Genomic DNA, 15,988 nt, shown 5'->3' on the forward strand with positions numbered 1-15,988 from the left:
ATCTAGTTCACATCACCATGTGATTAACACTCACAGGTCACATCACCATGTGACCAACATCCAGAGAGTTTACTAGAGTCAACAATCTAGTTCACATCACTATGTGATTAACACTCAATGAGTTCTGGTTTGATCATGTTATGCTTGTGAGAGAGGTTATTAGTCAACGGGTCTGAACCTTTCAGATCCGTGTGTGCTTTACGAATATCTATGTCATCTTGTGGATGCTACCACGCGCTATTTGGAGCCATTTCAAATAACTGCTCTACTATACGAATCCGGTTTACTACTCAGAGTCATCCGGATTAGTGTCAAAGTTCGCATCGACGTAACCCTTTACGATGAACTCCTTTTCCACCTCCATAATCGAGAAAATTCCTTAGTTCACTAGATACTAAGGATAAGTTCGACCGTTGTCATGTGATCCATTCCCGGATCACTATTGTACCCCTTGACCAACTCATGGTAAGGCACACTACATGTGCGGTACACAGCATAGCATACTATAGAGCCTACGTCTAAAGCATAGGGGACGACCTTCGTCCTTTCTCTCTCTTCTGCTGTGGTCAGGTCTTGAGTCTTACTCAATACTCACACCTTGTAACACAGCCAAGAACTCCTTCTTTGCTGATCTATTTTGAACTCTTTCAAAATCGTGTCAAGGTGTGTGTTCTTTGAAAGTATCATCAGGCGTCTTGATCTATCTCTATAGATCTTTATGCCCAATATGTAAGCAACTTTATCCAGGTCTTCCTTTGAAAAACTCCTTTCAAACAACCCTTTACGCTTTCCAGAAATTTTACATCATTCCGGATCAACAATATGTCATTCACATATACTTATCAGAAATGTTGTAGCGCTCCCACTCACTTTATTGTAAATACAAGTTTCTAACAAACTTTGTATAAACCCAAAAACTTTGATCACTCCATCAAAGCATCTATTCTGACTCCGAGATGCTTGCTCTAGTCCATGGAAGGATCGCTGGAGCTAGCATACCTTTTAGCATCCTTAGGATCGACAAAACCTTTATGATTGTATCACATACAACCTTTCCTTACGAAAACTGGTAAGGAAACTTGTTTTTACATCCATCTGCCAGATTTCATAAATGCAACTAATGCTAACATGATTCCGACGGACTTAAGCATCGCTACGGATGAGAAAATCTCATTGTAGTCAACTCCTTGAACTTGTGGAAATACTCTTTGCCACAAGTCGAGCTTCATAGACGGTAACATTACCGTCCACGTCCGTCTTCTTCTCAAAGATCCATTTATCTCAGATTTCATGGCTTCTAACCATTTGTCGGAATATGGGCCCACCATCGCTTCTCCATAGCTCGTAGGTTCAGTATTGTCCAACAACATGATATCTCAGACAGGATCACGTACCACTCTGAAGTAGCACGCATCCTCGTCGTCCTACAAGGTTTGGTGGTGACTAGATCCGAAGTTTCATGATCACTATCATAAGCTTCCACTTCAATTGGTATAGGTGCCACAGGAACAACTTCCTGTTCCCTGCTACACATTAGTTGAAGTGACGGTTCAATAACCTTATCAAGTCTCCACCATCCTCCCACTCAATTCTTTCGAGAGAAACTTTTCCTCGAGAAAGGACCTGTTTCTAGAAGTAATTACTTTTGCTTCCAGATCTGAAATAGGAGGTATACCCAACTGTTTTGGGTATTCTATGAAGACGCATTTATCCGCTTTGGGTTCGAGCTTATCAGCCTGAAACTTTTTCACATAAGCATCGCAGCCCCAAACTTTTAAGAAACGACAACTTAGGTTTCTCTAAACGGTGTCGTCTCAACGGAATTGCGTGGTGCCCCTTTTAAAGTGAATGCGGTTGTCTCTAATGCCTAACCCATAAACGATAGTGGTAATTCGATAAGAGACATCATGGTATGCACCATATCCAATAGGGTGCAGTTATGATGTTCGGACACACCATCAAACTATGGTGTTCCAGGCGGTATTACTTGTGAAACACTTTCCACAATGTCTTAATTGTGTGCCAAACTCGTAACTCAGATACTCATCTCTATGATCATATCACAGACATTTTATCCTCTTGTCACGACGATCTTCAACTTCACTCTGAAATTACTTGAACCTTTCAATAATTCAGACTTGTGTTTCATCAAGCAAATACACTCAGCATCTACTCAAATCATCTGTGAAGTAAGAACATAACGATATCCACTGCATGCCTCAGCACTCATTGGACTGCATACATCAAAATGTATTACTTCCAATAAGTTGCTCTCTTGTTCCATTTTACTGAAAACGAGGCCTTTCAGTCATCTTGCCCATGTGGTATGATTTGCATGTCTCAAGTGATTCAAAATCAAGTGAGTCCAAACGATCCATCTGCATGGAGTTTCTTCATGCATATATACCAATAGACATGGTTCGCATGTCTCAATCTTTTCAAAAACGAGTGAGTCCAAAGATCCATCTACATGGAGCTTCTTCATGCGTTCTATACCAATATGACTCAAATGGCAGTGCCACAAGTATGTGGTACTATCATTACTATTTTATATCTTTTGGCACGAACATGTGTATCACTGCGATCGAGATTCATTTTAGGTGCAAGACCATTGAAGGTTTTGTTCAAATAAACAGAGTAACCATTATTCTCCTTAAATGAATAACCGTATTGCGATAAACATAATCCAATCATGCTCAACGCAAACACCAAATCTCGATAGTAGAGGGAGCATGCGATGCTTGATCACATCAACCTTGGAAACACTTCCAACATACATCGTCATCTCACCTTTAGCTAGTCTCCATTTATTCTGCAGCTTTTATTACTAACACTTAGCAACCGAACCGGTATCTAATACCCTGGTGCTGCTAGTACTAGTAAAGTACACATTCATATAATGTATGTCTAATATACTTCTGTCGACCTTGCCTGCCTTCTCATCTACCAAATATCTAGGGTAGTACTGCTTCAGTGACCGTTCCTCTCATTACAGAAGCACTTAGTCTCGGGTTTGGGTTCAACCTTGGGATTCTTCACTAGAGCAGCAAACGACTCGCTGTTTCATGAAGTATCCCTTTTGCCCTTGCCCTTCTTAAACTAGTGGTTTTACTAGCCATCAATAATTGATGCTCCTTCTTGATTTCTACTTTCGCGGTGTCAAACATCGCGAGTTGCTTAAGGATCATCATAACTATCCCTGATATGTTATAGTTCATCACGAAGCTCTACTAGCTTGGTGGCAGTGACTATGGAGAACTATCACTATCTCATCTGGGAGATTAACTCCCACTCGATTCAAGCGATTGTGGTACTCAGACAATCTGAGCACATGCTCAACGATTGAGCTTTTCTCCCTTAGTTTGCAGGCTTAAGAAACTTGTCAGAGGTCTCATACCTCTTGACGTGGGCACTAGTCTGAAATCCCAATTTCAGTCTTCGGAACATCTCATATGTTCTGCGACGTTTCACAAACGTCTTTGGTGCCACAATTCTAAACCATTAGAACTATCACGTAGTCATCAAAACGTGTATGTCAGATGTTTCGCAACATCTACAGACGACGCTGAGGTTCAGCACACCGAGCGGTGCATTAAGGACATAAGCCTTCTGTGCAGCAATGAGGACAATCCTCAGTTTACGGACCCAGTCCGCATAATTGCTACTACCAACTTTCAACTAAATTTTCTCTAGGAACATATCTTAAACAGTAGAACTAAAGCGTATGACATAATTTGCAAAGACCTTTTGACTATGTTCATGATAATGAAGTTCATCTGATTATTGAATGAACTCCCACTCAGATAGACATCCCTCTAGTCATCTAAGTGATACATGATCCAAGTCAAACTAGGCCGTGTCCGATCATCACGTGAGACGGACTAGTCATCATCGGTGAACATCTCCATGTTGATCGCATCTACTATACGACTCATGTTCGACCTTTCGATCTCTTGTGTTCCGAGGCCATGTCTGTACATGCTAGGCTCGTCAAGTCAACCTAAGTGTTTTGCATGTGTTCCGAGGCCATGTCTGTACATGCTAGGCTCGTCAACACCCGTTGTATTCGAACGTTAGAATCTATCACACCCGATCATCACGTGGTGCTTCGAAACAATGAACCTTCGCAACGGTGCACAGTTAGGGGGAACACGTCTCTTGAAATTATTATAAGGGATCATCTTACTTACTACCGTAGTTCTAAGCAAATAAGATGCATAACATGATAAACATCACATGCAATCAAATAGTGACATGATATGGCCAATATCATTTTGCTCCTTTGATCTCCATCTTCGGGGCACCATGATCATCTTTGTCACCGGCATGACACCATGATCTCCATCATCATGACCTCCATCATTGTGTCTTCATGAAGTTGTCACGCCAACGATTACTTCTACTTCTATGGCTAACGCGCTTAGCAATAAAGTAAAGTAATTTACATGGCGTTATTCAATGACACGCAGGTCATACAAAAAATAAAGACAACTCCTATGGCTCCTGCCGGTTATCATACTCATCGACATGCAAGTCATGATTCCTATTACAAGAATATGATCAATCTCATACATCACATATATCATTCATCACATCTTCTGGCCATATCACATCACATAGCACATGCTGCAAAAACAAGTTAGACGTCCTCTAATTGTTGTTGCAAGTTTTTACGTGGCTTGTATAGGTTTCTAGCAAGAACGTTTCTTACCTACGTAAAACCACAACGTGATATGCCAATTTCTATTTACCCTTCATAAGGACCCTTTTCATCGAATCCGTTCCGACTAAAGTGGGAGAGACAGACACCCGCTAGCCACCTTATGCAACTAGTGCATGTCAGTCGGTGGAACCTGTCTCACGTAAGCGTACGTGTAAGGTCGGTCCGGGCCGCTTCATCCCACAATGCCGCCGAAACAAGATAAGACTAGTAGCGGCAAGAAGAATTGGCAACATCGACGCCCACAACTACTTTGTGTTCTACTCGTGCATAGAAACTACGCATAGACCTAGCTCATGATGCCACTGTTGGGGAACGTAGCAGAAATTCAAAATTTTCTACGCATCACCAAGATCAACCTATGGAGTAATCTAGCAACGAGGGGAAGGGGAGTGCATCTACATACCCTTGTAGATGGCGATGCGGAAGCGTTGCAAGAACGCGGATGAGGGAGTCGTACTCGTAGCGATTCAGATCGCGGTTGATTCCGATCTAAGCACCGAAGAACGATGCCTCCGCGTTCAACACACGTGCAGCCCGGTGACGTCTCCCATGCCTTGATCCAGCAAAGAGAGAGGGAGAGGTTGGGGAAGACTCCATCCAGCAGCAGCACAACGGCATGGTGGTGATGGAGGAGCATGGCAATCCCGCAGGGCTTCGCCAAGCACCGCGGGAGAGGAGGAGGAGGGAGAGGGGTAGGGCTGCACCGAAAGAGAGACGTTCTCATATATAAATATTTACCTCCGGACCATTCCGGAACTCCTCGTGACGTCCGGGATCTCATCCGGGACTCCGAACAACATTCGGTAACCACGTACATACTTTCCCTATAACCCTAGCGTCATCGAACCTTAAGCGTGTAGACCCTACGGGTTCGGGAACCATGCAGACATGACCGAGACGTTCTCCGGTCAATAACCAACAGCGGGATCTGGATACCCATGTTGGCTCCCACATGCTCCTCGATGATCTCATCGGATGAACCACGATGTCGAGGATTCAATCAATCCTGTATACAATTCCCTTTGTCTATCGGTATGTTACTTGCCCGAGATTCGATCGTCGGTATCCCTATACCTTGTTCAATCTCGTTACCGGCAAGTCTCTTTACTCGTTCCGTAACTCACATCATCCCGTGATCAACTCCTTGGTCACATTGTGCACATTATGATGATGTCCTACCGAGTGGGCCCAGAGATACCTCTCCGTTTACACGGAGTGACAAATCCCAGTCTCGATTCGTGCCAACCCAACAAACACTTTCGGAGATACCTGTAGTGCACCTTTATAGCCACCCAGTTACGTTGTGACGTTTGGTACACCCAAAGCATTCCTACGGTATCCGGGAGTTGCACAATCTCATGGTCTAAGGAACTGATACTTGACATTAGAAAAGCTCTGAGCAAACGAACTACACGATCTTGTGCTAGGCTTAGGATTGGGTCTTGTCCATCACATCATTCTCCTAATGATGTGATCCCGTTATCAACGACATCCAATGTCCATGGTCAGGAAACCGTAACCATCTATTGATCAACGAGCTAGTCAACTAGAGGCTTACTAGGGACATGGTGTTGTCTATGTATCCACACATGTATCTGAGTTTCCTATCAATACAATTCTAGCATGGATAATAAACGATTATCATGAACAAGGAAATATAATAATAACCTATTTATTATTGCCTCTAGGGCATATTTCCAACAAATATGTCTATATACATCTGATTCTGAAAAAGTTAGACCATCTTATATTTGTGAACGGAGGGAGTATTATAGAAATAGATATAATTTCTCTATAAACTTGGTCAAACTTTGCGGCGTTTGACTTCCACGAAAAGCATTGTGCACTATATTATATGAGACAGATGAAGTACTATTATAATTTGGTGCAGCCTAAGTACTTCAATACTCAAGGTCTGAAGCCCACATAAATAGAAGATTAGGTTTCAGCCCAACATCATATAATTCAGACTTCTACCCGGAGCCTAATATAATACATCTCTACTCCCCATAAATACTACATTCCACGTCTAAATAAATGACGACACTTCCATTAAAAAAATTGTGAAGTTGTTTCTCCGCTTCATCAACAGAGTTATGTGTTAAGCTGAGGGGGCCATTGCCCCCAACTATAAACCAATTTATGGAGAAGTTTTTATTGGAGGGCTTAGGGCATCGCCAATGCTGACCCCCAAATAGGACAACGTATCCTTCCATGGACTGGTGGGAACCAGTTCATGGACAATGATGCGGGAGGGAGCCATCCAACGCTTATTCACAAATAATCCTCATTTGTTCGGTTGGGAGGCGAGAGAGGAGAGATGATGACCATACACGTGATGTGTGGTTGGGAGGCGAGAGATGAGAGAGGAGGACCACGTGGATGCTTTTCGTTGGTCAAGTGGATATCCAGATGCCCGCAAACCAGCCGCAAATTTGCTTCCACTATGTCGGATTTGGGACATGCGGACTGGTCCACGAATACTATAGGGACTCGGTTGGATAGCAAAAGTGGTCCGAACACCACGGTCCGGACATATACGGGAGGTTTGAGGGTCTGCCTTGGAGATGCCCTTAGATGGGATTTTTTTAGCCTTTGTGAGCCTTAAACAGTCATATTATGTCTTGCCCCACAACAGGTTTTGTCTAGCCCCGCCACTGTATAGTTGGTTGCCTGATGATCATGCACACATGCACTAGTGTCAGTTTCTACATTACAGTATGTACTAATCACTCCCATCCAACACTAGTTAATTAATTTTGTTGACCGGTGACGATTGATGAGATCAAGAACCCTTGGGATTAAGGGGATGAGAGGTGAACCGAGAAGAGGGGAAAGGGCTTACTATTCCACCGTCGGGGAGAGGGTCGGGATCCATCAATGGGGTCATTCTCATCGCAACAAAACACGTGTCGTTGTTACTCTGGGTCACCACCGTTGTTCGCACCATTACAATTGGACGGGAAGAGGGCGGAGGAAGAATGCCGCCGTTGTCTCCTCGGAGGGTTGTCGCTGCCCTCCATCACTAGTGCTGACGCTGGAGAGAGAGAGAGAGAGAGAGAGAGAGAGAGAGAAAGAGAGAGAGAGAGACGTGTGGTTTGGTTCCACGGGGTGAGACATGTGAATTGCTTCCCGACGGTTTCCACGAGGTTTGGGAGGGGTTTAATCCTAGTCGGGTTTAACCAAAGGCAGCCAGACCGGATCCAACCCCCGCCGAGGCAAAACCCACTGGGAACGGCGGGGATGGTATTACATGAACAAGGCCTAAGTGGGAGAAAGATCATAAGCTCCTCTTCACCGAGAAAAAGAAAAGAAAATCTTATACCCTTCAAGACACACAAAACAAGAAAAAAATCATGACAAGCGCGCTCGTGCGGTTGTTCAACCGCAGCTTTCTTGGTAACTCATGATAGTACGAAGATGCCAGTCTCTGTCCAAAGTTGAGACCCACAAGAAAGGAGTCTCATGTCATGACGGTTTGCCTGAAAGTGACAAGAGGAGATGATATCGCTATAGTCCTCCGACAAGATGGCATAAGTTTCGGGCAAGCCATCAGGAGACTAGAATCTAGGCTATGCAACAAGAATATTGATTGAACAACGGGACTATGTAACAAGAATAACGATTGAGCAACTCACACGAGGGCGAAACTAGAAAACAACAAGAGGTGACATGTCGCTATAGTCCTCTGCGTTCGGGGCACTCTCATAGTCAGGATCACTGAAGCCAGGTTGATCATTGATCCAGCCATTTATGGCATCTTCCTAAATACCTTTTCTTTAAAGTCAAACAATTTTTATTAGACAATTGTAAGATCGCTCACTCACAACGAAGTCAGGTTGATTACCACTCCACCCACTTTCTAGCAACTATATGTAAATATGATCATCGTCAGACATGACCGCATCTAATGTATCGTCACCCGAATCCTCTACCCCAGTTGCGCTATCACTCGAATTCTCCGCACCTATCACGTGAATCCACATAAAATGCCTCAACAACATTGATCTTGACAACGTCCTTGGAGGCTTAAGCCACACATTTCTTTTGAGGGGTTAAGCCACAACCTTTCTACATGCATTTGAGACTAAAGTTCGAGAATAGGTCGAGGACGTAGCGTCCCCAATGCCTCTAATCATCAGCTTATACCGTTTCTACCCAAATGCATGTAGTTAAAATGGTCGTGTTCATGGTATCTAGGCTAACAAGTTTTAAAAGTAAGGAATCTAGAGCAAAGAGGACATGACTTGGAGATCATTCCTAAGCGGGAGAAAGATCATGAGCTCCTCTTTATCGTGACAGGTACGTACGTCCGTGCGGTTGTTCAACGGCACCTTTCTTGGTAGTAGCTCGTGACGGTACGATAATGCCAGCCTCCACCCAAAATCGGGACCCGCGAGGAAGGGGCCTCGTGTCCTGGCGGTTTGCCTAAAAGCGACCAGAGGCGACGTCTCTCTCGCTCTCGTCCTCCGCCTTGGCCCGGACGGCTCGCGGGGCATCTCCGTCCATCATCGTGCGGGTCGCGGCCTCCGCCGCTCAAACAACCTTCATAATATACTACCGCTCCCACTCTCGCTCGCTCCCTCCCTCCCTCCCTCCGGCCTCCACGCAGCCGCGGCCTCGTCTCGTCCGATCCCCTCGACCCCCGCGTCCCGCAATGGCGGCCGCGGCCGCGGCCGCCGCCGGCGAGTCGGCCGGCGAGCTGCTGCGCCGCGCGGCGGCGCTGGTCCCCGCGGAGCACTACGCGCTCGCGGCCCTCGTCGCCGTGTCGGTCCTCGCGTACCGGTTCGTGGAGCTCCACGTCATCGGCGACCTCCTCCGCGGCCTCCGCGGCCGCCGCGTCGAGCTCACCTTCCACCCCGCCTCCGAGATCTACCACTGCGTCGCCTCCAAGTGCCGCTCCCTCCACGGCAGGTACACACGCATGGCCGCCGGGCCCTGGGCCTGATCGGCGAATTTTCTCTGTCGCGTCAGAATTCAGAAATAATAATTAAATTAAACGCTGCCTGGGGTTTTCAGTTTAATCGCTCGGCCGCTGCAATTCGTGGTCAAAGCTGCATTGGTCCGACTGACTGTCCTTTCCGGCGACTTCTGCATTTCGTCATGGCTGCTTGAGATTGACTGTGTTTGTGTTATGACGATGGATGCAGGTACCTGGCGACGCCTTGGCTTGCGAGCCCGCATTTGCAGACATTGTTCCTGGGAATCCACGGGAGACCGCCGTCCTTCACCTACAAGAGGTTAGGCTAGATCCTTTTACAGATTAGTGAGCACAAGTGCATTGTACTCTTGAACATTGCAAACTATCCGATTATAGTGTCCAACAACAACAACAACAACAAAGCCTTTAGTCCCAAACAAGTTGGGGTAGGCTAGAGGTGAAACCCATAAGATCCCGCAACCAACTCATGGCTCTGGCACATGGATAGCAAGCTTCCACGCACCCCTGTCCATAGCTAGCTCTTTGGTGATACTCCAATCCTTCAGGTCTCTCTTAACGGACTCCTCCCATGTCAAATTCGGTCTACCCCGCCCTCTCTTGACATTCTCCGCACGCTTTAGCCGTCCGCTATGCACTGGAGCTTCTGGAGGCCTGCGCTGAATATGCCCAAACCATCTCAGACGATGTTGGACAAGCTTCTCCTTAATTTTAGTACAGTCTGCACTGGCAATTATTCTGCTACTGTATCACAAATCTAACTACACGCTGGACTGTAGTTACTGGTTCTGTGAACGCAAAACAGTCAACTCATGTGATTTAATTTGGCTATGTATCATTTCTTTGTGGCTGCTGTTATTGCTCTTCAATGTGATAAAGATCAATGCATTAACTCTTTTTGTTCATGATGTATGCCTTCTTCTTGATTTTGGAGGAGCACAAGAATCACTTTTCTTACTTTTTTGGTTGACAATGGACCGATTATATGCTCTATACTGCAGGCAACTATACACAGTTCGTGATGGTGGAACCATTGCTTTGGATTGGCTGCTGGCCTTTGATTTGGAGGGTATGGGGCTCACATATTGTGGAATTGTATATATCAAATATGGTGGTGTCTGACATTTTTAGCTTGGCAGATGCAGATGAGATCATTTCAAAAGATTCTTCAACACCCCTTTTAGTTGTCGTCCCTGGATTAACCAGTGATTCTGATGCTGCTGTTAGTCTCTAACCTTTTTCTGATGTTGGCTTATACAGTTATACCTGTGTTGCATATTTGAAGAGCTCTGGGTTCCATGATTAAATAACTTATTACTATATTTAGTAACCATTCTAAAGATTTAGTTGGCTATTGCAGTATGCAAAACACTTGGTTCATTCCATGGCGAGAAAAGGGTGGAATGTTGTTGTAAGTAACCACAGGGGTCTTGGTGGTGTGTCCATTACAGTAAGTTCAGTTATATAATTTACATTTCCAATTATTGATATTTCACTCCGCAATCTCCCTGTTACTTTGCTGCAAACTTACAAATTCTTGATTACTGTTTGGAGTTCGCTTGTCACCTGTAAATTGTCAAGAAGATTTATGCCTGTTACTTGAGCTATAAGCCTGGTTACCTTAAAATGACCATAGAACATGCCGGAAGTCATACTTATAGACTGCAGAAAGAAGTTTGATGTGCACTGAATGAATTCATTTGGTCATTCACCATCACTCACCCCATAAATTTTATTTGCCTGACAGTCAGATTGCCTCTACAATGGTGGATGGACAGAGGATGTCCGAGAAGTTATTAATTATCTCCATCGCAAGTATCCAAAGGCTCCGATGTTCTGTGTTGGTACAAGCATAGGTGCCAATATCCTGGTATGTTATCTTTGTCTAAACTTGCCTTTTATTTTCTACCACAAGTGACGATTGAATAGTTGTTAGTTGCTTAGTCTACTAAGACCACTTGGACCTTTGTATTTGACTTTGATTTAGTTTTAAAACTATAACTTCTTTACATACTACGTAAGAAACCAGACTGTACCATCCAGGAAGTGTCTGAAACCAGCTATTCTATTAAGTCTTCCCTCCACATATGATGTTAAACTAAGTAGTTTTTTGAAGAAAAATTATACACACATAATTTTCTCTCTCGCTTCTCTCCTTTAATACATAGTACGCACACTCGTGCATATTCGAGAAAAAAAAAATTCTCTCGCCAAAACCCCCGTAAGGATCATTTGGCAATCCTTGTCAGATCTAGCATTTAGATAATGTGGATTTCTACTATTGTGTGTTCACTAACTCCCGTGCTGCTCTTGCTTATTATCTTAATAAATGCTAAAGTATGTCACTGGATCTAAGAGCAATCTTGATTGATGTACTGACAATGTATATTGAATACACATCTTTGCCCAGGTCAAGTACCTTGGAGAAGAAGGTGAGAGTACTCCTCTGGCTGGTGCTGCATCTATTTGTTCTCCATGGGATCTGGTGGTTAGTTGCTGGACCTGATTAACTGTAGTACATATTACTTATAACTGCATATGCAATTTACTGCAACTCTCACTAATTTTGAACTTAGTTTGACACCACCTTCCTGAGAAGAATCTATTTGTCATGAATAAAGAGATTCGCTGCTCAAAGAACCTATGAACAATCTTTCCTATGTTTTGATTTATTGGTAACTTAGGGTTAGGATGGCATCTTGGGAGATTTCTGGAAGTGCTTTTGCTTTTTTCTTGTTTACGAAAACTGTTAGGGGAGGCCGCAGCAGTAAATCTAAGTATCAAATTTTGCTTATGCTTTACTATTACAGAGTTATCAATTCTTAACCTCCTCTTTTGAGTCATAACGAAATCATTTCGATAGAATGGCAAGGGTTCTCTTCTGTACTACCAAGTTTACCCAATTGCTTCCACAGAGCAACACCAAATCAGCACTTAGCATCATTGTATCGTGCAACACCAATTCAGCACTAGAATCATTGTATTTTGTCATTTAACTTCAATTTTGTAGGTATGTGACAGATTTATTTCCCGTAAGCTTGTGCAACGGTTTTATGACAAAGCCCTTGCGTTTGGTCTAAAGGGCTATGCAAAGCTGTAAGTATCCGGTCCTTAGTAAGCATTTTTACATGACTCTTTTTACCGAATCTCCAGTTTTGACGTCATTCTTACTGTTTTGGTTTTGGTGCTACTGCTATACTCTCCTGTAGATTCCTACTATGTGTATATATTAAACCTAAATTTAGTTTTTTTAAATAAATTAAAGTCTCACTTGAGGACAGAAGATAAACTTTGTCTATGTAACCCTAGTTCAGTGATGCCATTTTTTGTAGTTCTAATTCTTTTACAGCTTGGAAATACATGTCTGCACAAGGGGAAAAACTATATTTTGTACAGGTTTGAGCAAATGCGTGATATGTTCCCATTATCCAATAATCTCTGCAGCTTTGCCGAAAATAAAATAATGTCTATGCAAGTGTATTGGTTCCGCTAGCAGTCTGGAGCTAGAACAGAACCTAGAAATGCTCTATATTTTCCACTTTTTGGTTGCAAGAGGCACTGGGTACAAGTCTATTGTCCATACTTCACTTCTGATCTGATCTCACTATGATAGTACCCTTTGCACAGTAGTGACAGGAATAATGACAAAAGATCCAAGTTGTAGTTCATGGCACTAAAACTTGTAATCGATTATATGATGGCTGTTGAGCAAGAGGGCCCTTTCTTAGATTGCTTACGTTTTCCCCTTTTGCAGACATCAACCTGTCTTGGCTCGCCTTGCAAATTGGGAGGGTATTAAAAAGGTTTGACTCACTCTGCTGCAAAATTGTTTCAGGCACTGAATAAATCTGTGGGATTTGTATTGAAACTGTCTTTCTGTTAATTTGGACACTTTCACTTTGTGGAGCCAGAACGCCGATTTGTTGGCGTGTACCGTTTTATAATTAGCTACTTCTCTACTTTAAATTCAAGCTGCCAACAGTTTGACTACTTTGCTACTTCATAACTGGGAGAGTTCATTTTGAGGGGTTACTCATGACTTGTGTGATATTCATTTTTTTTCTTTCTATTTTCAGTCACGCTCTATCCGGGAGTTTGACCACCATGCCACTTGCATTGTTGCAAAATATGAGGTACCTTCCTAACACGCCAGTTGCCTAGCTTTGCTCATTACCTGTTTCTGTCATCAATCAGATGTCTTGCTCTTCCTGTTGCTTACATCACATGCCCACTGCTCTATGATTATAAGATCAAGAACTGCTTGCTGTTGAATAATGGGAGAATCTCATTACTCACGTAATATTTTTTATTTCTCAGACTGTGGATACCTACTACCGCCGGTGCAGCAGTGCTAGTTTTGTTGGTAATGTGTCAGTTCCCTTGCTTTGTATAAGTGCTTTGGATGACCCCCTTTGCACAAGAGAGGCAATTCCTTGGGACGAATGCAGGTGATTTTTTTCCTTGTAAAAAGCATTCTCCTGAAATTTATATTTTCTATACCAATGTTAAAGCATGAGTTCTTTTGAGTTTGATCCAATCAATCCAGAGCATACATAAGGAATTGATCCAATGGATGAGAAAATAAGCTCAAACACATACGCTAATTATCCTCTTAATTGCACATTTAGCTCTCTTAACTTCTTAACAAATTTCTCTGTATATATTTCTATTCCATCACATTCCTTATGTTTGATTCACATACCCTGCTGCTTCTCTTGCTCGCATACATTCCTTATGTTTGATTCACATACCCTGCTGCTTCTCTTGCTCGCATGTCATTTTATATTTCACAGGATGTATACTTTGAAAATGTCCATTTCACGCACATGATTGCTAGTATGTACTCACTGGAAGCATCTTGATTTGATTTAGAGCGAACAAGAACATTGTTTTGGCAACTACTCAGAATGGCGGCCATCTTGCATTTTTTCAAGGACTAACTGCTGGAAAACTATGGTATGGTGATCGTACTAAATCTGAAAATGTCTAGTATATCCATGTGGGTTGTATTTTTATTGCATGATTTAATTGATATACTTTGTAGGTGGGTCGGAGCTGTGTCTGAGTTCCTATGTGCTCTGCATGACAGCTCGTACATGCATCAACAAAAGGTGTGTCACTATATCATGGTTCATGGATAAAACCGCCTTAGTGCAGTGTTTTGCCTCCTGGGTCCATTGGAGCCTGAATTATTTTTTATATGAAAAATATATTCTAAAGTTTCAGGAAAATTTTGAAAATACATAAAGATGTGATCTACATATATGTAAAACAGTTAAATCTATATGTACTTGTGCAAAAAAAGAAGAGGAAAAAACAGATTTCTTTTGGAACACCAAAATGTGCTTTGGAAACTTTGAAAAAAATGGGGGCTCCAAGTGAACTGAGCTCATTTTATGATCTTGCTGCGCACCCAATTTTGGTATAGTCTTTACTTTGGTTTGTTCATGCCGTAACTGAATGCAGGCGGAAGAACATGTTCTGCATTCTTCACTGGAGTCGTCCATTGACAAGAGCCCGTACGTCAACATCCTTGGAGACGGAATGATAGCTCCGGTCGGAAACGATGGCCCCCCTTCTAGCCAGATCAGCGATGATCTGAAGCCGAATGCCACGGTGAACAGCACGCAAGAAGATGAAGAAGCCAAGGAAGTGGAGAACAGAAGCGGCACTGATGGAGATGCAATGCCCGCTCAAAGCCCTGCAGCTGCAGGGTCCACAAAGCAGCAAGGGGAGGAACGCTACGCTGATAAGATCCGCGACGCCATGGCTCCCGTCAAGAGATCCGTAAACAAGCTCGCTCGGTACCAAGGGAGGTCAGTCTGGCTCCTCGCGTACGTAGCCTTGGTAACGTCGTGGCCGCTGCTTGGCTCCCTGGCTTTCATGCTCTTCAGGAAGAAGTCGAGGCATCCTCTGTCCGCTAAGTAATCATGGTACAGCAGATAAGTAAACTGTGCGCATAGTATTTATTCCTTTTGCATCATGGTCTGTATGCACGCCTTGGTGCAGTGGTCGGAATAATAACGGTGTCATACATGCACCTGTCTTCAGCTATACGTGTTTAGGCAATTTTATGCCGATAAGATGCTTCCATATCGTCGTGTTGCTATCTCGCACCAACCTGCATCTGTGTTACTACCATGGAAGAGAAAAGGCTGAGTTTGTCTTGTCGGTCCCCTCTCCGTGCACTTGTTAAGAGACAAGTGGCTGGTGTGGAGGGCTTCTGTCTTCTTTAATCCAAGAAAGTGAGAATGGGAAAACGGGAAAATGGTGGTTTCCGTAGGTGGTTAACATTGTCAAGTGTCAACAAAAGGGACAATGGCTGA

General features: G+C 43.6%; 1 protein-coding gene across 1 annotated transcript; it reads left to right on the top strand.

Moving 5' to 3' along the window:
• Positions 1 to 9,136: 9,136 nt before the first annotated feature.
• On the top strand, positions 9,137 to 15,755 carry LOC123079906 (phospholipase ABHD3). The gene is made up of 14 exons (XM_044502737.1): positions 9,137 to 9,637; positions 9,874 to 9,963; positions 10,664 to 10,731; positions 10,802 to 10,884; positions 11,023 to 11,112; positions 11,410 to 11,532; positions 12,073 to 12,150; positions 12,673 to 12,758; positions 13,417 to 13,465; positions 13,739 to 13,795; positions 13,980 to 14,110; positions 14,535 to 14,618; positions 14,707 to 14,773; positions 15,129 to 15,755. Exons 1-14 carry the CDS (start codon positions 9,381 to 9,383, stop codon positions 15,588 to 15,590), a joined length of 1,725 nt encoding a protein of 574 aa, XP_044358672.1. The 5' UTR covers positions 9,137 to 9,380; the 3' UTR covers positions 15,591 to 15,755.
• Positions 15,756 to 15,988: the final 233 nt, after the last annotated feature.

The sequence above is a fragment of the Triticum aestivum genome, chromosome 3D (genome assembly GCF_018294505.1).
Source record: "Triticum aestivum cultivar Chinese Spring chromosome 3D, IWGSC CS RefSeq v2.1, whole genome shotgun sequence".
Taxonomy (NCBI): domain Eukaryota; kingdom Viridiplantae; phylum Streptophyta; class Magnoliopsida; order Poales; family Poaceae; genus Triticum; species Triticum aestivum.

Bases quoted from the DNA above. Each gene is read 5' to 3' on its own strand.
- LOC123079906 (XM_044502737.1), top strand. From the start codon at position 9,381: ATGGCGGCCGCGGCCGCGGCCGCCGCCGGCGAGTCGGCCGGCGAGCTG. The intron at 11,113-11,409 runs GTAAGTTCAGTT...TTTGCCTGACAG, and splicing joins TTGGTGGTGTGTCCATTACA to TCAGATTGCCTCTACAATGG. The intron at 13,796-13,979 runs GTACCTTCCTAA...TTTATTTCTCAG, and splicing joins GCATTGTTGCAAAATATGAG to ACTGTGGATACCTACTACCG.